At 48.8% G+C, this 27,322-nt stretch overlaps 2 protein-coding genes across 3 annotated transcripts; both read left to right on the top strand.

The window, feature by feature from the left end:
* Positions 1 to 222: 222 nt before the first annotated feature.
* irak1 (interleukin-1 receptor-associated kinase 1) lies at positions 223 to 12,601 on the top strand. Its single transcript, XM_047586124.1, has 15 exons — positions 223 to 536; positions 2,127 to 2,294; positions 5,043 to 5,210; positions 5,296 to 5,378; positions 5,457 to 5,657; positions 6,807 to 6,871; positions 6,945 to 7,056; positions 8,846 to 8,967; positions 9,215 to 9,428; positions 9,505 to 9,573; positions 9,955 to 10,042; positions 10,124 to 10,218; positions 10,673 to 11,300; positions 11,768 to 11,866; positions 12,230 to 12,601. Exons 1-15 carry the CDS (start codon positions 425 to 427, stop codon positions 12,307 to 12,309), a joined length of 2,304 nt encoding a protein of 767 aa, XP_047442080.1. The 5' UTR covers positions 223 to 424; the 3' UTR covers positions 12,310 to 12,601.
* Positions 12,602 to 12,987: 386 nt separating this feature from the next.
* Positions 12,988 to 27,008, top strand: hcfc1b (host cell factor C1b). Of its 2 annotated transcripts, none has more exons than XM_047585637.1 (30): positions 12,988 to 15,096; positions 16,297 to 16,445; positions 16,648 to 16,808; positions 17,568 to 17,770; positions 18,172 to 18,256; positions 18,370 to 18,476; positions 18,567 to 18,746; positions 18,827 to 19,114; positions 19,203 to 19,288; positions 19,478 to 19,579; positions 19,669 to 19,899; positions 19,988 to 20,089; positions 20,208 to 20,400; positions 20,472 to 20,587; positions 20,810 to 20,930; positions 21,017 to 21,105; positions 21,585 to 21,756; positions 21,856 to 21,953; positions 22,111 to 22,212; positions 22,757 to 22,823; positions 22,902 to 23,035; positions 23,121 to 23,222; positions 23,302 to 23,413; positions 23,506 to 23,625; positions 23,721 to 23,908; positions 24,125 to 24,241; positions 24,306 to 24,491; positions 25,079 to 25,379; positions 25,469 to 25,520; positions 26,535 to 27,008. In XM_047585637.1, the coding sequence occupies exons 1-30, from the start codon at positions 14,916 to 14,918 to the stop codon at positions 26,572 to 26,574; spliced, it is 4,185 nt and encodes a 1,394-aa protein (XP_047441593.1). In that variant the 5' UTR covers positions 12,988 to 14,915; the 3' UTR covers positions 26,575 to 27,008. The 2 variants fall into 2 exon arrangements, with proteins under 2 accessions (XP_047441593.1, XP_047441599.1); XM_047585643.1 differs by having other exon boundaries at positions 21,588 to 21,756.
* The last annotated feature ends 314 nt before the right edge of the window (positions 27,009 to 27,322 follow it).

Genomic DNA, 27,322 nt, shown 5'->3' on the forward strand with positions numbered 1-27,322 from the left:
CCCTAAAGCTGATTCTGATTCGGATTAGTTTTAATCAAACCTTTATTCTCATTAATATGGCTGCTGTTCTTATTGCTTCTCTTCTCATTATACATTTATTTAACTATTTATCTATTAATTAATTCATTCATTTATCTGTTTAATTATCTATTCATCTACTTTCTTCCTTTTTTCCGGGCTTTTATTTTCCAGCAGGAACCGGAAGTGTCTCTTATTGCGGAAGTGTCGGAGCAGCCGTGACGCGTTGTCTTAGTTTGACCGTTTTCCACCGGCCCGGTCCGGACGGTTCTGATGTGACCCACCGGTCCTGATCCCGGAGCGAGTCCCGCACCCCTCCCCCTCCCCTCGGTACCGGCCCCGGCCCCGGCCGCCGCTAGCTGTTAGCCTGTTAGCTTCGGAGAGCTAACGTCAGCCCCGTGGAAACATGTCGGGCGGAGCCGTGAGGGGACAGTTCCTCTACAGCCTGCCCTCCTCCGTCCTCTGGGAGTTCTGCCGGGTCATGGACGGACTCTCGGACCTGGATTGGACCCGCTTCGGTGAGTCGGAACCAGGAGTCAGGGTTCTCGACCCAGTGAGAACTCCTCGGTTGACTTCATCAATAATAACAACACGAGATCAGCTGATCGATCTGGAGTAGAGTCAAAGTGTTTCCATGAGAATGAGCCTCAGACTTTACTTAAAGTTTATTTAAGTCAGGACTGTGTCGTGGTTTTGCTTTAACTGAAGGATTGAAAGATGTCGACACTTTATTATCCGCAGCTGTAACTCAGATAATAAGATTTACTCTTCCTCTTTTCATTCATCTTTAGCTGGAGGCTCCTCCTCCTCCTCTTGTCTCCTGGCCACAGTTAGTCGCTGCTCATTTGCATAAGTCGTTTTTTTATCATCATTAACAGTCACATGATCAATAACTACGTCACCGAACACTTCCTGGAGGGTCACATGTGCCTGAGCACAGAAACATTCATCCTCCTCTTCATTCACTCTGAGCTCGCTCATCTGTTCATGTGTTCATCGCGTCTCTAATGAGCCATTTCTGTCCAGAGTGAAGCTTTCTGATGAGACGGATGATGAATAATGTGTGAGTCCACCCGTCTGTCCTGCTCAACATCATAGACTATAAACATGGAACATCTCCTCTAAAGCTACTGGGCCGAACTAAAACACTAAAACACACGTAAAAAAATAAATCAAGGAACGTTTCCGTCATTTTAAGTAGTTATACGTCATTAATATATATATTAATATGGATGAATGTTCAAAAGTGTTGAAACAGGATGTGTCCACTGAGGCCCCGGGTTGTAAAAACAATTTTTTTTAAAATAAACTGTGTATAATCCAACGTTTCCTTGTAACTGGTGGAGGTGGAGCAGAGCATAGGATTAATTCAATGAAAACACCAGTGAGTCTGGAGGAAGTGTGGGCGGGGCATTGATTCTGTGGCTCCGCCCTCAGACCTTAATGATCAGACTCCGGTTCCAAACTCACAAGATGGCGTCGCCCGCATCCCCGGGAAAATAGAGTCAGTTTGGACCAACGACAGGAAGTGGAGACGTGGCGTCCATATTTATATACAGTCTATGGAGGAGACGTGTTTAGTCCATATTTATAAACAGTCTATGGAGACGTGTTTAGTCCATATTTATATACGGTCTATGGAGGAGACGTGTTTAGTCCATATTTATATACAGTCTATGGAGGAGGCGTGTTTAGTCCATATTTATATACAGTCTATGGAGGAGACGTGTTTAGTCCATATTTATATACGGTCTATGGAGGAGACGTGTTTAGTCCATGTTTATATACAGTCTATGGAGGAGACGTGTTTAGTCCATATTTATATACAGTCTATGGAGGAGGCGTGTTTAGTCCATGTTTATATACAGTCTATGGAGGAGACGTGTTTAGTCCATATTTATATACAGTCTATGGAGGAGGCGTGTTTAGTCCATATTTATATACGGTCTATGGAGACGTGTTTAGTCCATATTTATATACGGTCTATGGAGACGTGTTTAGTCCATATTAAATAATAATAATAATAATAATGTTGAATAAGTCTTTCTTCCTGTAAACTAGACCTGATTGAGGGTTTTCCAATAACTGATCGATTGTCTCTGTCGCAGCGTCCGAGGTCCTCCGTGATCAGACCGCTGTGAGATTCGCTGAGAGGCGGGACAGACGGACGGACTGGGTGATGAACCAATGGGAGAGCAGGAACGGTCGAGTTGGCGACCTGATCGACCTATTAGAGTTTCTGCAGCTGTTCCGCCCCCGTGATGTCATCCTGGGCTGTGAGTTGACCCCTGGACTCTGTAAACATGACCTGTTGTTCAGTGTGTTGTAGACGAGAGGAAACCACACGTCTGAAAATTACCAAAGCTGATTGTCACAAGCTGATGTTTGTGGGGATGTAAACAGTCACACTACAACAGTCACACTAGTGGCGATAGTTGAGATATCAGTGATGCTGATGGCAGTGCTAATGATGATGCTAATGATGATGCTAGTGGCGATGCTTGTGGTGATGCTAGTGGCGATGCTAATGATGATGCTAGTGGCGATGCTTGTGGTGATGCTAGTGGCGATGCTAATGATGATGCTAGTGGCGATGCTTGTGGTGATGCTAGTGGCGATGCTAATGGCGATGTTAGCTGAGATGCTAATAGAGGTGCTTATGGTGATGCTAGTGTAGTGGCAATGCAAATTGCGATGCTAATGGTGACTCTAATGGTGATGCTTATCATGATGCTAATGATAATGCTAATAGTCACGCTAATGGCGATGCTAATGTCAGTCTTAATGATGGTGCTGATATATATAATATGCTAGTAACAAAGCATTCAAACGGGCTCGACAAACATTCTTTACTAAAATTATCAATGAAAATATAAATAATAGTAAAGTGCTTTTCTCCACTGTTGAGAGACTTGTTAACCCACCATCCACCATCCCTCTGAAATGATGCTTAAATCTAGCACTGAACTCACCATTTATTTCTCCAGGAACTCCACCTGTGTCATGTCTCACTTTAACTGTCTACATCTGACTGAACTTGAGTATTATTATTCATATTGTTGATCAGCTCAGGTCCTCGACCTGCTGCCTGGATCCAACTGCATTTTTCAAAACTGTCTTTAACCCGAGCACCAGAGGTTCTTCAGTCAGGTTTATTCCCCACGTCACTAAAAACAGACGTCATCAAACCACTTCTGAAGAAGAACAATCTGGATCAAAGTGTCATTGCAAATTATAACCCCACCTCCAACTTACCATTCCTTAGCAAAATACTTGAAAAATCAGTTTACATTCAGCTCAAGAATTATCTGGCATCAAATAGCCTTTTAGACACTTATCAGTCTGGTTTTCGTCCCCACCATAGCACAGAAACAGCACTTATTAAAGTTTTAAATGATCTACGTATAAACACAGACTCAAAAAAACTCTTGATTCTTGTTCTACTTGATCTTAGCTCTGCGTTTGACACCATCGACCACACAATGTTACTGGAAAGGCTTGAAAGGTGGGTTGGCTTGTCTGGCCCAGTTCTAAATTGGTTCAGAACCAACCTTTATGATCGGCAGTTTTATGTCTCCATTGGTGAATTCAACTTAAATAAAATGAACATTACAGGTGGGGTACCTCAAGGGTCAATTCTTGGACCACTGCTATTCAATCTCTACCTGCTTCCACCCTCTCATGTCATACGCAAACATAATCTTAGTTTCCATAATTATGCAGATGATTCACAACTTTACATTTCACTACACCCAGATGACCTGTCACCCATAATATCCCTCACTCAGTGTATCAACGATATTAATCAATGGGTGTCAGAAAACTTTTTACAACTAAACAAAGACAAGAAATAATCATCTTTGCTGCACAGGCTCAGAGACTGAAAATCACAGAACATCTCAACTCTCTCTCTCTTCTTAGCAAAACTGAAGCAAGGAATCTGGGCGTAAATATCGACATCAATCTAAATTTCAGATATCAATCACATTACAAGATCATCTTCTTATCATCTCAAAAATATCTCCAAACTGAGGGTCTTTCTGTCAAAATCAGACTCGGAAAAATGAATCCACGCATTTAAAGTACATTAGATTAGTGTAAAGGTTTATTCACTGGACTCCTGAATTCATTCAGAGGTTACAACTAATTCAAAATACAGCTGCACGTATTCTGACTGGAACCAAAAAATATCAACACATCACAGGCGTTGTTAAATCTTTGCACTGGTTACGTGTTAGAACAAGAATCAATTTCAAAACTGCTCCTGGTTTATAAAGCACTACATGGTCTTTTACCTCAGTACATCACAGATATGCTCATCACTTACACCCCAGCAACAACATTTACTCGTCCCTCGCACCAGATCCACAGAAGTGGAGGCAGCTTTTAGTGTAAATGCCCCACAAACATGCAACACTTTGCCTGACACAGTTACACATTCACATCAGGAGCCACCTTTAAAAACAGATTAAAAACCTTTTTATAACAGCGTTCTGCTGAGCTGTGTGTGTGTGTGTGTGTGTGTGTGTGTGTGTGTGTGTGTGTGTGTGTGGTTGGTGTGCATGTATGAGTTTAAGTGTGTACGTGGTGAAAATGACACACATGTGATTGTTTACTTGCACTTGTACTTTTCAATTGATTCCAGACTGATTTGTATGTAACTGATTGTGTTGTAACTGTGTGTAACTCTTGTAAAGCACGTTGACTCTGCCCTGTGCATGAAACCGCTTTATAAATAAAACTGAATTGAATTGAATTGAATTGAATAGTAGAGATGCTAACGCCAATTGCATTAGATATTGGTGATGCTAATGGGATGCTAATGAAATTTTTTTAGTTAAGACGCTAATAGTGACTCTAATGGTGATGCTAATGGTGATGCTAGCAGCTAATGGTGTGTTTGCTCTAAATCCAGACCAGGTAGATCTCCAGTAACACTCTGCTCTAAGTGGCTGTTAGCATCGTTAGCTGATAACTAATTAAATCAACCCCATGAATGATGGTTAATGTCTTTTTGTCTCAAGGGGCGTCCAGTCAGAATCCTTCCTCCTCTGCTCCTCCTCCTCCTCCTCTTCCTGCGCCTCCTCCTCCTCCTCCTGCTTATTCTCTTCCTCCTCCGACCCTCTCTCAGTTCGACCCTCCCCCCAAAGAGTCTCAGGCTCCGCCCACAACGACCACCTGGGAACTGAAAGGTAAGGCAGGTGAATGGCTCTCAGGGTGAGCTGAGCTGTGATTGGCCAGTGAGTGTGATGATGTCACTGATCTGTTTTCATTCAGTTGATGAAGGAGGAGGGAGATCTCTACCCCGACCAGAGCCGCCCCCCCTCAGCCTGAAGTCTGAGGTCCAGCCACACCCCCAGGTACCAGTACGATGACCACGGTGATGGTGACGATGAAGGTGATAACATCCTTAATTATGGTGAACGCCTCCTCCTCAGCTCCCCCCAGAGGTCTCCGGTGGTGCTGCGCCCCCCCTAGTGTTCCCCAGTGGTACTGCAGTGATGAGCTGGTCCATCGAGGAGGTCCAGGCTCAGACTCGAGGCTTCTCCCCGTCCCTGCAGGTGGGGGAGGGCGGGTTTGGACTCGTCTACCGAGCGTCTCTGAGGAACATCTGGTGCGCCGTCAAGAGACTGAGACAGGTGAGACACTGTCCTCTACAGAGAAAACTGTTCTTAAAGAAGTGCTTCATCTTTTTGGCCCGGGGGCCATTCAAATATCAACACTTTACAAATCACATCATAACTAAATCAGGTCCCTTTATACGTGGTATATATTAAACCTGGTGAAATAAATGATATAACCTGTGATGATCTCAAAACATTTATTTAAATCAGGCTAGAAATGATGACAAATCAAGTGGCTGCACAAACAAATATAAAGACTCAATATTAAGATTTAGATATGTAGGTAATTAAAACATTAAAAATAATAGAAGTTTTAAATTAAATAAGTCAGCTGTAAATAAAATATAAATGAAGTTAATGAAAATATTGCCTTATAAGCTGCTATGATTATCTTATCTGTCTGTGGCCCATTTCCTTTTTTCTTGAAGAAATGAACCGACTTTCTAGCCGCCGCCGGCGTCTGATTGTTCCTGCGCATCTATTTCTGTATTTACGGTAAATGTGATTAAAAGTTATTTAATCTGACATGGAGGATGAGGCGGTTCAGTTCCTCATATTCAGATAGTCATGAAGCCCTTTCCTTCATAGGTTTGTTCAAATATTATATATATAATATTGTCTCTCGTTCACAGTGACCCTGTACCGTAAGTACAGAAGTAGACGCGCACGAACAATCGGACCACGGCTGACTAGACCACAGTGTTTGGTTTCTAGATAAAGTCTTTCAGCTTTAACAAACTTTCCACAACTTCAGCCAGAAAGTTTTCAGCTGGATTCTCCTGCTGCTGCTCATTGGAGCGAGTTAAACAAGTGGCCGGAGCCTCAGTGCCGCCCAGTGGTGGGAGGCTTTACTGTCGTCCCAGAACCACTGCTTTAGAGACGTCGCTGTCAGAGCTGAGCTGTGATTGGTCGGTGTCAGAGCTGAGCTGTGATTGGTCCATGTCAGAGCTGAGCTGTGATTGGTCCGTGTGAGCTGAGCTGTGATTGGTCCGTGTCAGAGCTGAGCTGTGATTGGTCCGTGTGAGCTGAGCTGTGATTGGTCGGTGTCAGAGCTGAGCTGTGATTGGTCCGTGTCAGAGCTGAGCTGTGATTGGTCCGTGTCAGAGCTGAGCTGTGATTGGTCGGTGTCAGAGCTGAGCTGTGATTGGTCCGTGTCGTTGACAGGACTCCATGTTGGACTGGACTCAGCTGGAGGAGAGTTTCCAGACAGAAGTGGAGAAACTGTCAAAGTGAGTTTTATTTCATTTCCATTAGTTTATTTATTAATTTATCATCATGTATTAATTTTTCTTCCTTCTCCAGGTTCAGACATCCCAACATCGTGGATCTGCTGGGCTACAGCATCGGAGGAGGCTCCATGTGTTTGATCTACAGATACATGGAGAACCGGTCTCTGGAGGACCAGCTACACAACGTAACACAACCAGCTACACAACGTAACACAACCAGCTACACAACGTAACACAACCAGCTACACAACTAACACAAGCTACACAACCACTACACAACGTAACACAACCAGCTACAAAACCCGTAACACAACCACCTACACAACCAGCTACACAACGAACACAACCAGCTACAAAACCCGTCAACAAAAAAAACCCCACCAACCAGCTACACAACCAGCTACACAACGAAACACAACCAGCTACACAACGTAACACAACCAGCTACACAACCAGCTACACAACGTAACACAACCAGCTACACAACGTAACACAACCAGCTACACAACGTAACACAACCAGCTACACAACCAGCTACACAACGTAACACAACCAGCTACACAACGTAACACAACCAGCTACACAACCAGCTACACGACGTAACACAACCAGCTACACAACGTAACACAACCAGCTACACGACGTAACACAACCAGCTACACAACCAGCTACACGACGTAACACAACCAGCTACACAACCAGCTACACAACGTAACACAACCAGCTACACAACCAGCTACACAACCAGCTACACAACGTAACACAACCAGCTACACGACGTAACACAACCAGCTACACAACGTAACACAACCAGCTACACAACCAGCTACACAACCAGCTACACAACGTAACACAACCAGCTACACAACCAGCTACACAACCAGCTACACAACGTAACACAACCAGCTACACGACGTAAACACACCAGCTACACAACGTAACACAACCAGCTTACACAACCAGCTACAACAAGTAACACAACCAGACTACACAACGTAACACAACCAGCTACACACCATCCTATCACATTTTAACACAACCAGCTACACAACGTAACACAACCAGCTACACAACGTAACACAACCAGCTACACAACCAGCTACACAACGTAACACAACCAGCTACACAACCACACACAAAGTAACACAACCGCTACACAACGTAAACAACCAGCTACACAACCAGCTAACGACGTAACACAACCAGCTACAAACGTAACACAACCAGCTACACGATCGTAACAACACCGCTACACAACAGCTTACCACGTAACACAACCAGCTACACGACGTAACACAACAGCTACACAACCAGCTACAGACGTAACACAACCAGCTACACACCAGCTACACCGTAACACAACAGCTACACAACCAGCTACACAACCAGCTACACAACGTACACAACCAGCTACACGACGTAACACAACCAGCTACACAACGTAACACAACCAGCTACACAACCAGCTACACAACGTAACACAACCAGCTACACAACCAGCTACACAACGTAACACAACCAGCTACACGACGTAACACAACCAGCTACACAACGTAACACAACCAGCTACACAACCAGCTACACAACGTAACACAACCAGCTACACAACGTAACACAACCAGCTACACAACCAGCTACACAATGTAACACAACCAGCTACACAGCGTAACACAGCCACACACTAGGAGTTGTGCCTTCTCTGCTGTGACTCTTTAAGCTTCATCTGATCATGTGACCGAACCAACATGGCCGCCTCCATGACTCACAGTGGTAGATTGTTCTCTGGTAGAACTGAGGTCCAGGTTCTTGGGGGGGGGGTCTCAGCAGATACAGGACAAGTGTCAGGAGTGTGTATTGTGTGTGTTTCAGGAGTGTGTATTGTGTGTGTATTGTGTGTGTTTCAGGAGTGTGTATTGTGTGTGTATTGTGTGTGTTTCAGGAGTGTGTATTGTGTGTGTATTGTGTGTGTTTCAGGAGTGTGGGGTCCTGTCCTGGTCTCAGAGACTCGGTATCGTGGAGGGAGCGTCCTCTGCTCTCCAGTTCCTCCATTGTCCTCCTGAAGGACAAACACCGCTGATCCACGGAGACGTTAAAAGGTCCTGATGTCCCCCTGGTGTCTCTATGTCCCCCTGGTGTCTCTATGTCCCCCTGGTATCTCTATGTCTTGGTGTCTTTATGTCCTCCCGGTGTCTTTATGTCCTCCTGGTGTCTTGATGTCCTCCCGGTGTCTTTATGTCCTCCTGGTGTCTCTATGTCCTCCTGGTGTCTTGATGTCCTCCTGGTGTCTCTATGTCCCGGATGAGTCTGGACCCTCGTCTGACCCAGCGTCCTCTGTCCCTCCAGCTCCAACATCCTGTTGGACCGCCACCTGGAGGCGAAGCTCTCTGACTTCGGCTTGGCCAGGTTCATGTCCCGCTGTCCTCTGGGACCCTCCGGGACTCAGACGGCGTCCATCGGTAAGACGGCGACGGTGAGAGGGACGCTGGCGTATCTCCCGGACGAATACGTACGGAACGGAGAGCTGGGGACGGCTGTGGACGTCTTCAGCTTCGGAGTGGTGAGACCTGCCGGGGCTGATGGGACATGTAGTCCAGGATGACCAGGAAGTAGAACTAAACCTGGTTCTGTTTCAGGTCCTGTTGGAGGTTCTGACTGGACGCAGAGCTCTGGAGAGACACAAGACGTCAGGGGACAGATACCTGGTCAGGACACACACCTCACAATACACACACCTGATACACACACACACACACACACACACTGATACACACACACCTGATACACACACACCTCACAATACACACACCTGATACACACACACCTCACAATACACACACACACACACACACACACACACACACACACACACACACCTGATACACACACACACACACACACTGATACACACACACACACACACACACACACACACCTGTGTTTGATGCTGGTGCTTGGACTGAAACCCTGAACACTGACTTGGTCCTGGTCCTGGTTCTGGTTCTGGTTCTGGTCCTGGTCCTGGTCCTGGTCCTGGTTCTGGTTCTGGTTCTGGTTCTGGTCCTGGTCCTGGTCCTGGTCTTCAGAAGGACCTGGTGGAGGAGGTGGAGGAGGCTGCAGGGAGGTCGCCGGCGGAGGCCTGGAGGAAACATGTGGATGAGCGCCTGGTTCCAGGTCGGTGTTGGTGGAGTGGGGGGGGTCCGGTTCTGGTGGGGTGGTTCCTCCTCTGACCTGCAGTACTTACTCTGTCCACAGGAGGCGCTGCTGAGCCGCCCGGCTGCCTCCAGCTGGTCACTCTGGCCTCCAGGAGTCTGGACAAGAAGAGGAAGAGGAGGCCGGCCATGACCGAGGTACGACACACTCTGTAGACCAGGTCTCTGTAGACCAGGGACTCTGTAGACCAGGTCTCTGTAGACCAGGGACTCTGTAGACCTGGGTCTCTGTAGACCTGGGACTCTGTAGACCTGGGTCTCTGTAGACCAGGGACTCCATGGACCAGGGTCTGATTCAATCTTTTTAATATCTGACACACTTTAAACATCCGTCCCTTCATAATAAAAGCACAGCATTAACAGTCAGGACAAACATACAGATTTATAGAGGGACTTCAGAAAGGTCCAGGTCCTGGGTCCAGGTCCAGGTCCTGGGTCCAGGTCCAGGTCCAGGTCCAGGTCCAGGTCCAGGCCCAGGTCCAGGTCCTGGTCCTGGTCCTGGTCCAGGTCCAGGTCCAGGTCCTGGTCCAGGTCCTGTGGAGTCCCTCAGGGATTTGGACCGTCTCCTCTTTCTGACCCGTCTTCTTCTCAGGTCTTCCACAAACTCCAGGACATCCACAACATGGTGAGGAAGACCCATTCCTCCCCCTCCTCCTCCTCCTCCTCCTCCCCCCTCCAGCACTCTCCTCACCTCCGGCCCCCCTACCAGTCCTTCCCCAGACCCCCCCGCTCCCTGGACTCCAGTGTGGGGGCTCTGTCCAACCAGCTGTCCAAACTGGGACCGCTTGAGGACACCTACCAGCTGTCCCAGGTCTCCTCCTCCTCCTCCTCTTCCTCCTCCTCATTCGTGCGCTGCCTCACTCCTCCTCACCCCCTCCACTCCTCCTCCTCCCTCCCCCCTTCCTCCTCCCTACCTCCCCTCTTGCCCTCCTCCTCCTTCCCTGGTCCATGTGAGACCGATGAGAGTCGAGGCTTCTCCCAGTACGACCTCCGCTCCCAGTCCAGGTCCAACGGGACCAGCCCCAGGTCTTTGTCCCCGTCCACCACAGCTGGACGGCCCCCGTCCTCCCAGTCGTCTGTCCCCACTGAGGATCAGTACCACTTCCCCCCCCAGCCCAGACCCGGCGTCCCTGGGGGGGCAGCGACGGGACCAGACACCAGAGGACAGACCGGGTTCTCTCCAGCTGGGTCCCTGCAGTCCTCGTCTCCGGGTCCCTCAGGTAGGTCAGCAGCTCGTTAGAGGACGTCCTCGTTACAGGAGCTCAGGTGTTAATTAGCAGCTCTCAAACCTCATTCTCCTCTTCCTCCTCCTCCTTTTCCTCCCCCACTCATCCTCCTCCTCCTCATTCTCCTCCTTCTCCTCCTCCTCCTCCTCCTTCTTCTCCTTCTCCTTCTCCTCCTCATTCTCCTCCTCCTCCTCCTCCTCCTCATTCTCCTCCTCCTCCTCCTTCTCCTTCACCTCTCTCACTGGTCTCCTGCAGTCCTCGTCTCCGGTCCCTCAGTGTCACGCTCGTTAGGCGTCCTCGTCAGAGCTCAGTGTTATTAGCCTCTCAACCTCATTCTCCTCCTCCTCCTCCTCCTCCTTCTTCTCCTTCTCATTCTCCTCCTCCTCCTCCTCCTCCTCCTTCTCCTTCTCCTCCTCCTCCTCCTCCTCCCTCCTTTTCCTCCTCCTCATTCTCCTCCTCAGTTCACATGAATCCCAGTAAACTACGCCTCCTGGAGAAGAAGACCTGGTACGAGGAGGGAAGGATTCAGACTCCAGAGCTGCTGTCGTCTGATGGACTCTGTAGGTGACCTTTGACCCCGCACCTCCTTCTCATCGTCCTCTAACGTCTCATCGTCCTCTAACGTCTCGTCGTCCTCTAACGTCCTGTCGTCCTCTAACGTCTCGTCGTCTTCTAACGTCTCATCGTCCTCTAACGTCTCGTCGTCCTCTAACGTCTCATCGTCCTCTAACGTCTCATCGTCCTCTAACGTCTCATCGTCCTCTAACGTCTCATCGTCCTCTAACGTCTCATCGTCCTCTAACGTCTCATCGTCCTCTAACGTCCTGTCGTCCTCTAACGTCCTGTCGTCCTCTAACGTCTCGTGTCTCTTCAGTGTGTCTGTGTCTCTAACTTCGTCTCTTAAATGTGGTGTGTTTGGTCAGACGAAGGCAGAGGTTCTGTGGACCTGCGAGGACCAGAGGAGAGTGACGAGCTCGACTATCTTCCTGTGAAACATCACTGACCAAAGAAGATCCGTTACCAGGCGTCAGGAGTTTTATTCCCGCTCTGTCAGACGCTCCTGGGTTCATTACGACGCCTTCCAGTCACCAACACGTATTTATTCTCACATTTACTGACTCCTAAACCTCCCACAAACATTCCTTCTAACTCTCTTTGTCATAAATGCTGCAGCACACACATCACATCCCATCACATCCCATCACATCACACATCACATCACATCACATCACACATCACATCACATCACATCACATCACATCACAACACATCACATCACATCACATCACATCACATCACATCACATTCATCACATCACACATCACATCACATCACACAACACATCACATCACATCCCATCACACATCACATCACATCACATCACAACACATCACATCACATCACACATCACATCTCATCACACATCACATCACATCACATCACACAACACATCACATCACATCCCATCACACATCACATCACATCACAACACATCACATCTCATCACACATCACATCACATCACATCACAACACATCACATCACATCACAACACATCACATCACATCACATCACATCACATCACACATCACATCTCATCACACATCACATCACATCACATCACACAACACATCACATCACATCCCATCACACATCACATCACATCACATCACAACACATCACATCACATCACATCTCATCACACATCACATCACATCACATCACACATCACATCACATCACATCACACATCACATCACATCTCATCACACAACACATAACATCACATCACATCACACATCACATCACACGTCGTTGGACAGTTTTCTACCTGTGGCTGTGGATTTCCTCCTTTGTCCCGACAGAAACCATAGAACACGTCGCCCGGTTAAAGCTTCGTTATCAGAGGCTGTGACACTTTTTATTCTTTAATGAATTTGTATTTTTAATAAATAAATCGCATTTTTAATTCATCTGTTTTCAGTTTGATAAATAAATCAGGTAATAAGTCCTGGAGGTTCCTCCAGGTCCAGGTCCAGGTCCAGTCCAGGTCCAGACTCTAGTCATGTGACCTTCGGGTGATAAAAAACAGACATTTAGAGGAAACAGTCCAGATGAGTTCTTCTTCTCTGGTGTCCCTGGAGTTAGCATTAGCTTAGCCTCCTTACTGCTACAGAGGGTGGTGTTCGCTAGCTGGCTCCTCAGCAGGATGGGTTTAAATATGTTAACATCTTCAAACAGCTCCTAACAGCTGAGACGCCTGTTGATTCTGGTGTGTTGTCAGAATCTTTATCGTCATTGAACAGAAAGCACAGCGGAGCCGTTTACAGTCCCATTCAGTGCAAATAAATAAACCGATCTGAACATGTTCCTATTTACAGAGATGAAAGAGAATAATTCATGAATAGACCTGTGTAATATGTGTGTGTGTGTTTATACAACTGGTGCTTTCATGAATTGCACAGGTCAGTTAAAGAAGAGGAAAACCATCCCACGCTCAGTCTTTATTACAAGAGTTTTAGGACGTTTGTTCTAAAATATGGATCATTTCCCCAAATGAGTCCAGTCTAACAGCTCCACTTCTCCTCCTCCATCCTCCAGCTGAATCACCATCAAATCATACTACTGTACCTAATGAAGTGGCCGGGGAGAGTTTTTATAATTCATAGTTTTGTTCAATAAGTCTTTGAAATGAAAGGTTTCTGATTCCTTTAACCGTATATAGACTTTTTGCCCTTGTGTTTCTAAAACTTTATTTTCTGTTGTGAGGACTCGGGACTAATCAGTGATGAATAATTAACAGCTTCATTTAGAAAGGAGGCCAGTATCATTTAGCTAACAAATAATTCTAAAGTAGTGAATAAAACATTATAATTATAATAATGTTTGGATCTGTTTAAGTGCTTCTGAGTCCTCTATGGTTTTTATTTTATTTTATGTTATTTTATTGTATTTTATGAGAGAACGGTACTTGTGTTAAAGTCTGAAGTGACCAAACTCTGACTGAACGCTGTTAGCCGTTAGCCACCTAGCTTCTCTGCCATTTTCCGCCGCTCAGTGTTTTGTTTGGTTGCTGTTAGCAGCAAGATGGCGGCTCCCATCCCGGCGCTTAGACCCGCTGCTCTGCACATTTAACAGCCGCTCCTGGCCTCCGCAGAGCTCCGTCACACTGGTGCATTCAGCAGCCGGTCAGAGATGGAAGTGAGGCTGGAAATGCATTAGTTTTTGTGCTGCTTTCTGTTAATACGAGCTGCTACCGGCGGCTAACTGTCCATCCCGCACTGAGCTAACTGAAAGGACCAAAATGGCGGACTATCCGCTGCGGCCTGCGGCCTAGTCACAGTCAACAGTGCTCCCTGTTAGATACACGTCTGGATATTTGCAGGAGGGAGTTATTCCCTTTGTTTGATTAAAATCAGCTGGTTCCTGTCTCCAGAAACGCTTTTTGGCCCCGTTAGCAGAAGCTAGTTACTTTTCTACTTCATTAGCCTACGAGCTAGTCCGTGGAGCTAGTTAGCGCGCTAATGCTAACCGAGACTTTCTGACTACTCTCGACTGAGTTCGGATTTCACCGAGGATCTGGAGGAGGACCAGACACGGACATCGCCGCCATGGCATCGGAACCCGCCACCCCCGCGGTGCTCCGGCCCCGATGGAAGCGCGTCGTGGGTTGGACCGGCCCGGTGCCGCGGCCCCGGCACGGACACCGAGCCGTGGCCATCAAGGAGCTAATGGTGGTGTTCGGTGGAGGGAACGAGGGGATCGTGGACGAGCTGCACGTCTACAACACGGGTATCAATATGAATATATGTGCGGCAGAGTGTCCAGACGTCCCGATTTCTGGAGACAGTCCCCGCTTTGGATGAACTGTCTCCGGCTGAAGCTGTCCCCGGTTCTAGCGTTTTACGAATGACAAAAATATGTTGCGTGCAGACAACACCCGTTATTACGGTAGCCGGTTTATAGATACAGCAGTTTCAATGTGTTTAAATGTGAATTAATACGTAAGAATAAAGGAAACCGTAATTGTCCCCGTTTCTTCATTTCATCTTGATAACATTGTTCTTCAGTCTCCGACCTGTAAATAATAATCTGGTCACTTTAATGTACGTTCATAAATGCTAATTTAGCCACTGCCGTCTGCCTTTAATGCTAGCTAACTTTGCTAAAAGCTAAAAACAATGTTTTTTTTAGTTACTGAAGCTGTTTGGAGGGTTAGCAGCATTAAAGTGACCAGGTTTCTGAAATGAAATCCAGACACATTACAGCTCGGAGATAAAAAGAATTAAATGTTATCAAAAAGAAATGAAGAAACGGGATATTACGGCTCCGTTTATTTTAACATATTTATCATTTAAACTGTTACGGCTGGAATGTCAATAGCAGCGCGACCGGCTACCGTAATAACCGTCGTTCTAGTCTACGCGCAACACTTTTTCTCCTCATTCATAAAACGCTGAATCGGGGACTGGTCGTCCAAAACGGGGACTGTCCCCAGAAACGGACTAGTCTCAGACGATAAGCACTACTGTGCTAGCCGCTGCTCCACATGCTAGCGGGGTTAGCGGCTATGACTAGCGGCTAGCTCCCTTGCTGCAGAATGGCGCGTTTTTTACTGAAAACATTGCTGACGTCAGGGAGCCACGCCCCCTGCCGCCAGCAGAAGCAAATTTAAAAACAAAAACAAGATGAAGTAAAAAAAAAAAAAAAAGTCCCAAAAGTGAATCTCGGACTCAGAACAAAGAGCTGGAAATTTATAGAAATGACTCGGTTCATGTTTGAGGAGTTAACTCAGATCCCCAGAGAGATATTATTTATTATAAAGACTCTGAACCGACACAGTTACTGCTCCTCAGACATTAACTGTTAACCTCGAATAATCTCTTAATGTATCATATGTAACTCCTGAATAACCCTTTTAAAGGAGCTGTATTTACAGGCGGACTGAGCTCAGATCTGGAGGCTGCTTTTCTAACATCTCTTGTCTCTCAGCCACTAATCAGTGGTTCGTCCCGGCGGTCCGAGGAGACGTCCCGCCCGGCTGTGCCGCCTACGGCTTCGTGTGCGACGGGACGAGGCTGCTGGTGTTCGGAGGGATGGTGGAGTACGGCAAATACAGCAACGACCTGTACGAGCTGCAGGTCAGTGACCTTTAACCCCGCAGGGGATCGGGGTGGAGTGGGCGGAGCTCCGTGGGTTCACCTCCACATGAACTCTGGCTTCCTGTAATACTGATGATGCACAGCAACACAATATACACACTAATAGTACACAGTAAACACCGTTCTTGGATCTGACCTCACACCTCTGTCCCCGTCCCTTGTCCCCGTCCCCGTCCTCCAGGCCAGTCGCTGGGAGTGGAAGCGACTGAAGGCTAAACCTCCAAAAAACGGCCCCGCCCCCTGCCCCCGCCTCGGACACAGCTTCTCTCTGATTGGCGGCCAGTGCTTCCTGTTCGGAGGACTGGCCAATGACAGCGAAGACCCCAAGAACAACATCCCCAGGTAGGAAGCTGTGGTCCGTCCTCGCTTAGACGTCCTGAACTGAACCGGACCAACAAAAGCTTTGTAGATGTAATCAGGTCAGAAGTCTAGACCAGATTTATTGCCACTGATCACCAACGTTTATTGTGTAATAATTATTATTCCACCTCCATTCAGCAGCCGAATAAAAACCACTCTGGTTCTTTTCTAGAAGCTGTCGCTGCTTCATGTTTCCTGCCGGATGTAGATGAGGCCTCGGCTCTGTTTGTTTATTCTGTGGTGAATCGTTGAATCAGAGCTTTATTCGTTATATATTTTATTTTTATTTAACCAGGTTAGTCCCATTCAGACCATGGGTCTCTTTTTCCAGGGAGACCTGGTCAAGGCAGCAGCAACACAGCTACAGAATTAAATGATCGAAAGAAACAACAGATCATTTAGGACATGCTTCATTAAAACACCCAGGAAGCCTGGCTTTAAACCCAGTCCCAGCTGTGAGGTTTACGAGATGCAGCTCATCGACATTGAAGCTTATTTCAAACATCTGGTCTGTTCTTATTTCTGGAACAACCAAGAGCAAAATGTCCGTGGAGTGAAGAATGTAGCCTCCTTGTTTCCACGTTAAAAGAGAAATATCGGGAATATTTTTATCGATTAACATGTAGTGAGGACGCTAAGTGCTAATTCATCATATGCTTGTGAAGTACTTCTTTAGCTTTATAGTTAGCTTAGCTTCCTGACCGGGTTGTTCCTTCAAATGGCGTCCTCTTCGTCAACCAGGTACCTGAACGACCTGTACTGTTTGGAGCTGCGACCCGGCTCCAGCGTGGTCGGCTGGGAGATCCCAGCGACGTCCGGGCCGGCGCCGCCACCCAGAGAGAGCCACACGGCGGTGGTGGCGAGTGGGCGTGGCCCCAACCGGCTCATCATCTACGGGGGGATGAGCGGCTGCAGACTGGGAGACCTCTGGGTCCTCGACATCGGTGAGACACGCAGCCACAGCATCGGTCGTAAGCTCCACCCCCTCCATGTTAGTGGGTGGGCCAAACTAAACAACGATTTTTTTTTTTCCGTGGATGTTTCAGTCATTTTAGATACTTTTAGTATAATTTTAGTTTGTTATTTGACGCGATAGAAACAGGATGGAGACTTGGAGTCCATATTTATATACAGTCTATGTAGAAGACGTGTTTAGTCCATATTTATATACAGTCTGTGGAGGAGACGTGTTTAGTCCATATTTATATACGGTCTATGGAGACGTGTTTAGTCCATATTTATATACAGTCTGTGGAGGAGACGTGTTTAGTCCATATTTATATACAGTCTATCAGTGCTCACCTGTACTCGGCTCTGATTGGCTCCTGTCCTCATGATGTCACAGAGACTCTGGTGTGGAGTAAACCTGTCCTCGGTGGAACGGCCCCCCTCCCTCGAAGCCTGCACTCAGCCACCACCGTCAAAAACAAGTAATAATACACAACTACACAATACACACTGTTACTGGCTTTTATCTGACCTCACACCTTTGTCTTTGTCTCTGTCCCCGTCTCTTGTCTCTTGTCTCTTGTCCCTGTCTCAGGATGTATGTCTTTGGAGGTTGGGTTCCTCTGGTGATGGACGACGTCAAAGTGGCGACTCATGAGAAGGAGTGGAAATGTACCAACACACTGGCCTGCCTCAACCTGGGTACACACACAGTAACACACACAGTAACACACACAGTAACACACGAACACACACTAACCTGTCCCCCTTTCTGTCCCCTGTGTGTCTCAGACTCGATGTGCTGGGAGACGGTGCTGATGGACACGGTGGAGGACAACGTCCCCAGAGCTCGAGCGGGTCACTGCAGCGTCAGCATCAACTCCAGACTCTTCATGTGGAGCGGCAGGGACGGATACAGGAAGGCCTGGAACAACCAGGTCTGCTGCAAGGACCTCTGGTACCTGGAGACAGGTGAGGACGCCGTCCGTCCGTCTGTCTGCCTGCCTGTGTGGCTCATTCCCTGTCTCACCTGTCCGCCTGCCTGTCCTCAGAGTGTCCCTGTGCCCCGTCCCGGGTGCAGCTGGTCCGGGCCAACACCTCGTCCCTGGAGGTGAGCTGGGGCCCGTCCCAGACCGCGGACACGTACCTGCTGCAGCTCCAGAGATACGACGTCCCCTCCACACCTGCAGCCTCCTCCCCCTCCTCCAGCGCCGCCCCCATCCCCGCCGTCCCGGTCGCCACGGCGCCAGCCATCCAGAGCGCCTCGCTGCCTGGCATCACTCTGCTCCCCTCACCCACCGCCCCCGGTCCTGGAAGCCCATTGGCCGTCAGAGCTCCAGGTCTGTCTCTGCACCTCGACAGGTAGACTTGGACAGTCCCGCCTCCCCCCTCCCCCCTCCCCTCACCTGTTCGATGTTTTCTCTGCAGCGGTCCTGAAGGCGGCGGCGGCGGCTCCGGGTGCAGTGGGCGGAGCCTCCATCGTCACAGTGAGGCAGACCACGCCCAAATCCCAGGTTGGTGTGATGACACTTCCCCACATCTGCTGTTGTCACGGCAACCTCCCATGACAACAGCAGATGTGATGAAAGTGTCCAGACTGGACGACCACTGCCACCAATAATAATAATAATTGTTATAATAATAATAATAATTAGTGGGTGTAACGAGTGTCACTTCCTGGTCCCGCCCCCCTCTGCTCTCAGCCAATCGGCAGCAGCCCTCAGATGAGTGGCATGGCGGCGCTGGCAGCGGCGGCGGCAGCGACTCAGAAGATCCCCCCGTCCACAGCGTCCCCAGTTACCAAGGTAACAAAAGATTTTAAACAAGACACGGAGTGTAGCGGTTTCCTCCTCCTCCTCCTCCTCCTCCAGGTGACGTCTCCTTCTCTCGCCAGGTGAGCAACGCCACCACTCGGATGTTGAAGACAGCGGTGGCTCAGGTGGGCGGGGCTTCTCTGGTCTCCTCCCCCGCCGGGACTCCTGGCCGACCAATCATCACGGTCCATAAGTCGGGCACGGTGACAGTGTCTCAGCAGGCACAGGTGGTCACCACGGTGGTGGGCGGAGTCACAAAGACCATCACTCTGGTCAACAGTCCCCTGGGCATGGGAAGGGGCGGGGCTCTGGTGAGTGATGTCATCCCAGCGGGCGTGGCCTCCAGGTTCTGTCCAGTTTCGTGTGACATTAACGTCTGCCCGTGACTTCCTGTTTCAGATTGGTAACCTTGGTAACCTTGGTAACCTGGGGAAGGTGATGTCGGTGGTCCAGGCCAAACCGGTCCAGGCTGGAAACAGCCCAGTCACACAGATCCTCCAGGTCAGAACCAGGACCAGAACCAGGACCAGGAAACAGTTTTTCATCAGTACTGTCACTCAGAGATTAACTCCTCCCCCTCCCCCTCCTCCTCCTCCTCCTCCTCCTCCTCCTCCTCCAGACGAAGGCTTCCCTCCCAGCAGGGACCATCCTTAAACTCGTATCTTCAGCTGATGGTAAACAGACGACCATCTTGACTTCATCTCAGGCCGGATCCAACAAACCCACCATCCTGGGCGTCGCCCCGGCAACCTCCAAACCCGGAGCCACCATCATCAAGACCATCCCGATGTCGGCCCTGCAGGGGGGAGCAGGTACACACACACACTCACACGCACTCCTGAACACCTGAGCCGATGACTCACCGAAGCTCCGCCCCCTACAGGTGGGAATAGTCCGATCACCATCCTGACCACCAAGATGGTGACTTCAGGGACCACAGGAAAACTCCTCACTGCTGTCCCTAAGATATCTACAGGAGGCCAGCAGGGGGTCACACAGGTAACACACACACACGTAACACACACAGGTAACACACACACGGGTAACACACACACGGGTAACACACACACAGGTAACATACGATCAGGTAACATACACACAGGTAACACACACAGGTAACACACACACAGGTAACACACACACACACAGGTAACACACACACACAGGTAACATACACACAGGTAACACACACACAGGTAACACACCTGTGTGTGTTTCCAGGTGGTGCTGAAAGGAGCTACAGGTGCGCCAGGTACGATCCTCAGGACCGTCCCAGTGGGCGGAGTCAGGCTGGTGTCACCAGGAGCTGCTGGAACCACGCTGGTTGTCAAGGCAACCACAGGTAAACAGAGGCCACATCAGCTCTCTTTAAAAAAAACAACAACAAAAAAAACAAGACACGCACTTGACAGGTGTCCCTCTCTGCAGGTGTCTCCACCCTGGGGACGGGGACAGGGACCGTCTCCACCCTGGCCCGCCAGATCACCACGGCAACCGCTGCCACTGGACCCAAGCAGGTACGGTGTCAGTTAGCCCTGTCAGAGTCATCAATTAACCAATTAATCCAATCAATTAATGATAAACGAGGAACTCCATCATGTTCTGGAGCGTTTGTCTTCCTCGTCTCAGGACGGTTCAGGTAGACATCCAGGGAACATGGGTCCACATTTATAGGATTTAAAGAGAGGATTTAAAAGCTGAATGCCGTCGCTCCATCAAAGGGAGCCCATTAACACGGCAGCGCCCCCTAGGAGGAGATGACTCCTCGTACAGACTTACAGCCACAAATAGTCGTCACCATAAGTGACATCAACACATTGATGAGTAGCTGAGGCTAATGAAGCTAACGAGGCTAATGAAGCTAACGAGGCTAATGAAACTAACAAGGCTAATGAAGCTAACGAGGCTAATGAAGCTAACGAGGCTAATGAGGCCAGAGGGTGGATGTGGAACAAGCTAATGGCTAAAGATAACAACATAAATACTCTGATGTCAGCAGGTGACTCTGATCACGACACCGAGCGGCGCCGAGGCTCAGGATCTGGTCCAGGACCTGGTCCAGGACCTGCCCGTCTCCATCATGGCCTCCCCTACATCAGAGGAACCAGGCAGTACTACTACTACCACTAGTACTAGTACTGCAGAGGGAGGAGGACACTCTGCTGCAGGTACACAGTAGTAGTATTAGAGTAGTTCGGTAGTAGTACTACAGTACTGCTGTAGTAGTATTAGTAGTACTACAGTAATCTCTGTGTTGTGGTCTCCAGTGACGCTGGTCTGCTCCAACCCCCCATGTGAAACCCATGAGACCGGAACCACCAACACCTCCACAGTGTCCTCAGCCGGCATGAACCAGGACCTGCAGGTAGGATACACCTGGACTCACCTGGACTCACTTCCACCTCCTCCTCCTCCTCCTCCTCCTCCTCCTCGTCCTCGTCCAGATGAAGGCTTCTCTCCCAGCAGGAACCATCTTGACCTGGGGACCTTTTTGTGACCTCCATGTTGTCGTTTGTCCTCAGGTGAGTTCAGGTCCCCCCATCTGCTCCAACCCCCCATGTGAAACCCACGAGACCGGGACCACCAACACCTCCACCATGGCTGGAGCCGGAGGCGTCCACCAGGTGAGAGGACATTTCCAAAGCTGATCAACACATTTAGTTATTTAACTATTTCCATCAAAAGTAATTTTTTCCAACTATTTAGGACCACGTCCAAAACTATCAGGTGTCCAATCAGTTTGTTTCTTTCTATCATGTGTAGCTGGCTAGCTCTCTCCTCTTGCTAGCTCTCTCCTCCTGCTAGCTCTCTCCTCTGGCTAGCTCTCTCCTCTTGCTAGCTCTCTCCTCTTGCTAGCTCTCTCCTCCTGCTAGCTCTCTCCTCCTGCTAGCTCTCTCCTCTGGCTAGCTCTCTCCTCCTGCTAGCTCTCTCCTCTGGCTAGTTCTCTCCTCTTGCTAGCTCTCTCCTCCTGCTAGCTCTCTCCTCTTGCTGGCGTTTTCCTCCGTGAACCAAACATGACGACAATGTTCAGGAAAAAGCCTCAGTTATTTAGAACCAGTCTAGTTTTACTTGGTCTAGAAACACGAGTTAAAAACTGATCTATAGGCTGAAGTTTCTACTAAAGTTTAGAGTTCCTCCAGGAACTCTAAACTCTGTTTGTGGTCTCAGGTGTGTTCGAACCCTCCATGTGAGACCCACGAGACCGGGACCACCAACACCGCCACCACGGCTACAGGTAACCTGCCCACACTTGGACAGGGTCTCACACACACCTCCTGGGAACATGACTTCACTTCCTGTTTCCTGTCTCCAGCTCAGCAGGGCGGAGACTCAGACTCCACAGACCCCGCCTCCTCCTCCGACCCCACCTCCTCCACCACAGCCAATCAGAGCAGAGCTATCACCACTGTTACACAGGCCACGCCCACACCTGGACCATCCATACCTGTATGTGACCCACTTCCTGGTCATCATCATCATCATCACCATCAACATCATCATCATCATCATCATCATGTGTGTGTCTCTGCAGGAGATCACCTCATTGGTCGGAGCCGATAGGGCGGAGTCCTCAGAGGCCGTCGCCATGGTGACGTCAGAGAGTCAAGCAGAGGGTGTGATGTCATCAGCACAGGTTGTTGTGGTGTTGTCGTTGTGTTGTTGTGTTATGTTGGTTGTGTATTGTGTTGACCTCTGATCTCTGACCTCATCAGATGGCGTCCTCAGAGGACGGTCTTCCCCAGGAGCTGATGTCATCAGAAGGGGACGGAGCCTTGGATCAGTTGGCTGTTACTACAGCAACAGAGGAGGCAGCGAGACAGAGTGGTGAGACCCGGAACCGGACCCGGACCCATAGTGTCCTCCAGTCCTGGAGTGTGAGTATCAGGTCTTGACGTGTGTCCACCTCTCGTCCTCAGGCGAGTCCTCGATGGACCGGTCCATTCCCATCGTCCTGACGCAGCAGGAGCAGCAGTTTCAGGACGTCCACAACCAACCAGAACCAGAACCAGAACCCCAGACCAGCAGCATCCCCACAGGTAGACTCCAGCAGAAGCTCTGGACCTGGTTAATGAGAAAGTGACGCCATATTTGGGTTCTGTTGTCACGGTAACATCCTGCCTCGGTTTCCCAGAGGGCCTTGCTCCGGCCGACAGCCTCAACGACCCGGCAGCAGAGACCAACGAGCACGAGCTGACATCATCGGCGGTGACGAGCGCTGTTGCCCGATTGGCCAGCACGTTTGGCCCCGCCCCCGTTCTGAAGAGTCGAGCAGCTGCAGCGCCACCGGAGGCGAGCAACGGAATTACCGCAACGGCAACGGTGAGCAACAATGGATACAGGCATGCTAATGACATGCTAACAACATGCTAACAAGGCGCTGAGAGCATGCTAATAACATGCTGACAACATGGTAATAACATGCTTACAACACCCTGAGAGCATGCTAATAACATGCTAAAAACATGCTAACAACACCCTGAGAGCATGCGAACAATAAACGGAGGGAATGCTAACGATGCTAACCGTGTGTTTCAGGCTGTCCACGTGAAGCCGCCAGCGAAGGAGAATCAGTGGTTCGATGTCGGCATCGTCAAAGTCACCAATGTGGTGGTCACGCATTACTACATCCCCTACGACGACAAGATGGCCGACGTAAGGCGGCGTGTTTAAGTAGATGTTCAGTGTTTGACTCGTGGTGACGACGCTGTCCCTGCAGGACGACTCGGGTACGGTGCCCGACTACAGTCAGATGAGGAGGGTGGAGCTTCAGCCGGGGACGGCGTACAAGTTCCGCGTGGCCGGGATCAACATCTGCGGCCGCGGGTCCTTCTCTGAAGTCTCTGCGTTTAAAACGTGTCTGCCCGGGTTCCCTGGAGCTCCGTGCGCCATCAAGATCAGCAAGGTGAGGGTTTTTAAACTTAGCTGGAAAGAACATTCACCGCTAGTGCAGAACCAAGACCTGATTAAGTAAACGAAGCAGAAGGACGGTCAGGACAAAACAAAGTGAAATGTTACCATGCTAATGACTTAACAACATGCTAATAATATGGCAACCACATGCTAATAACACGCTAATAACGTGGTAACAGCATGCTAATAATATGGCAACAACATGCTAATAACATGCTTATACATAAAAAGCCAATTAACGTGAAAACCACAGGTAAGACACACGCTAATAACATGCTAATAACATGGTAAACACATGCTAATAAATGCAATCACTAGTTAACAACAACAAAACATCTCATGATCTGTAACAGCCATGCTAATAATATGGCAACCACATGCTAATAATATGGCAACCAAATGCTAATAACATGCTTATAACATGGAAAAAGCCATTTTCGCGGAGGAAAACGCTAGCAGGAGGAGAGAGCTAATAACACGCTAATAACACGCTAATAACACGCTAATAACACGCTAATAACATGCTAATGACGTGATAACTACAACAAAAAGCTTCTCATGTGATTGGTGGATGTGCAGACGGTGGGCGGGGCCCAGCTGACCTGGGAGCCTCCTGCCGTCACGTCGGGACCGATCACCGAGTACTCGGTCTACCTGGCCATCCGGTCCAGCCAGGCCTCCTCCTCCTCCTCCGGGTCCGGCCCGGCCCAGCTGGCCTTCATGAGGGTGTACTGCGGTACCGGCGCATCCTGCCTGGTCCAGGCCTCCAGTTTGGCCAACGCCCACATCGACTACACCACCAAGCCCGCCATCATCTTCCGCATCGCGGCCCGTAACCAGAAGGGCTACGGGCCGGCCACGCAGGTCCGCTGGCTGCAAGGTAACAGGACGTACCAGCAGAACCGGGTCCCTGGGACCACAGCTCTTTGTTCTAGGACCTCGTGTTGACTCTAGTTTTGTCTCTTCCAGAAACCAGTAAAGACGCCAAACCAGCCAAGAGACCAGGAGCCTCTCCAGACCTGTAAGAACCACAACCAGAACCAGAACCAGAACTAGAACCCTCATGTCGTTAGCCTAATAGCATAATTGCCAAGTAACTGTTTTACTTTTTTTTGGAAAACAATAAAAAAAAACAGCAGCACATAAATGTTTTTATTGATACTGGAACAGGGAGTCAGACAATGACACAGGTGTCAAACCTACGGCCCGCGGGCCCAAACCAGCCCCCCAGGGGGTTCTGATGTGGTCCTGGATTTACTAAGTGGGTAAATTACAAAGCAGCTTTATTTAAATTAAAGTCTCTTATGTTTAATTTATCCACTGGTTTATTCAGACAGAACACAACACAACACAACACCCAGAACCAGACTGACCCGGGACCAGACTGACCCGGAACCAGACTGACCCAGAACCAGACAGACCAAGACCAGACTGACCCGGGACCAGACTGACCCGGGACCAGACTGACCCGGGACCAGGACCAGACAGACCCGGGACCAGACTGACCCGGGACTAGACAGACCCAGGACTAGACAGACCCAGAACCAGACTGACCCGGGACCAGACTGACCCGGGACCAGACTGACCCGGGACCAGACTGACCCGGGACCAAGACCAGACTGACCCGGGACCAAGACCAGACAGACCAGGGACCAGACAGACCCGGGACCAGACTGACCCAGGACCAGACTGACCCGGACCAGGACCAGACAGACCCAGGACCAGACTGACCCGGACCAGGACCAGACAGACCAGGACCAGACAGACCCGGACCAGGACCAGACAGGAATGAACCCAGATTACACTTATGTGTCTTAAGAAATTTCATTTTTGTTAGTGGAAGTAAAAAGTAAACATTTACCTAATTCTCTACTGTTTGTACAGGTTATTATTGTGTCGTGTTATTATTGTGTCGTGTTATTATTGTGTTGACATGTTACTGTTCCGGGTCTTTGAGATCTACGCTAATGATGAGCCAGACCGCAAACATTAGCTCCTACATCTCCCATGATGCACCTCATGTCGTCTCTTTCAGGAAACCTGCCGGACCAAAAAAGTTCAGAACCGACCAATAGGAGGAGCCGGACTTCTGCCGACACCTGTGACTGGCTGCGGAGGAGAAGGGGGCGGGGCTCTGGAAATGAAAGACTTGTAGGATATCTGTACATTGTTCCCAAGCTGCTGTCGTTGCCACGGAGACGGTGACAACATTTCACTGGTTTGGGGGTCAGAGGTCACCTGCTGTATGTGGGCGGGGCTTCTGCAGCTCTGTTGTAAAGTAATTAATTAATTACCTCCTGTAGCATCAAAACATTTATTTTGTTTTTTATTTTTATAAACTTATGTAAAGAAACGAGTTGTTTTTTTTTTTCTTCTTCTTCTTCTTCTCTCCCATTGGTCATTTCTTCTGACCAGGAAGTGAATTTCCAGCAGTTTGAAAATAAATGTCAGACCAAATGTTTGTGAATATTCTCTGGATCAATAAAGATTTTTAGAGCAGCTTTTTTTACCGGCTGTGTGGCGTCCACTTCCTGATGTTTGTGGTGACTCACGTCACATCACATGATCCTTCATGACATCACAACCTCGTAAACATCAGAACGGTTCAATTCTGACAATTTCTGTGAACAAACGAGTCGGTTTCAGATACTTCAGGGAAATCTGTGCTTTTTTTTTTAAAAAAAGGTTTTGTTCAGATTAAAACTTATGTTGTTGCTCATATTTAATGTGAATGTTATTCAGCCTAAAAGGTCAAATCAGATCCAGCAGCTATAAATCATTTATTTAAATTGGGGACAGAGTTTATTAATGAACATTATAAAT

The sequence above is a fragment of the Mugil cephalus genome, chromosome 1 (genome assembly GCF_022458985.1).
Source record: "Mugil cephalus isolate CIBA_MC_2020 chromosome 1, CIBA_Mcephalus_1.1, whole genome shotgun sequence".
NCBI classification, from domain to species: domain Eukaryota; kingdom Metazoa; phylum Chordata; class Actinopteri; order Mugiliformes; family Mugilidae; genus Mugil; species Mugil cephalus.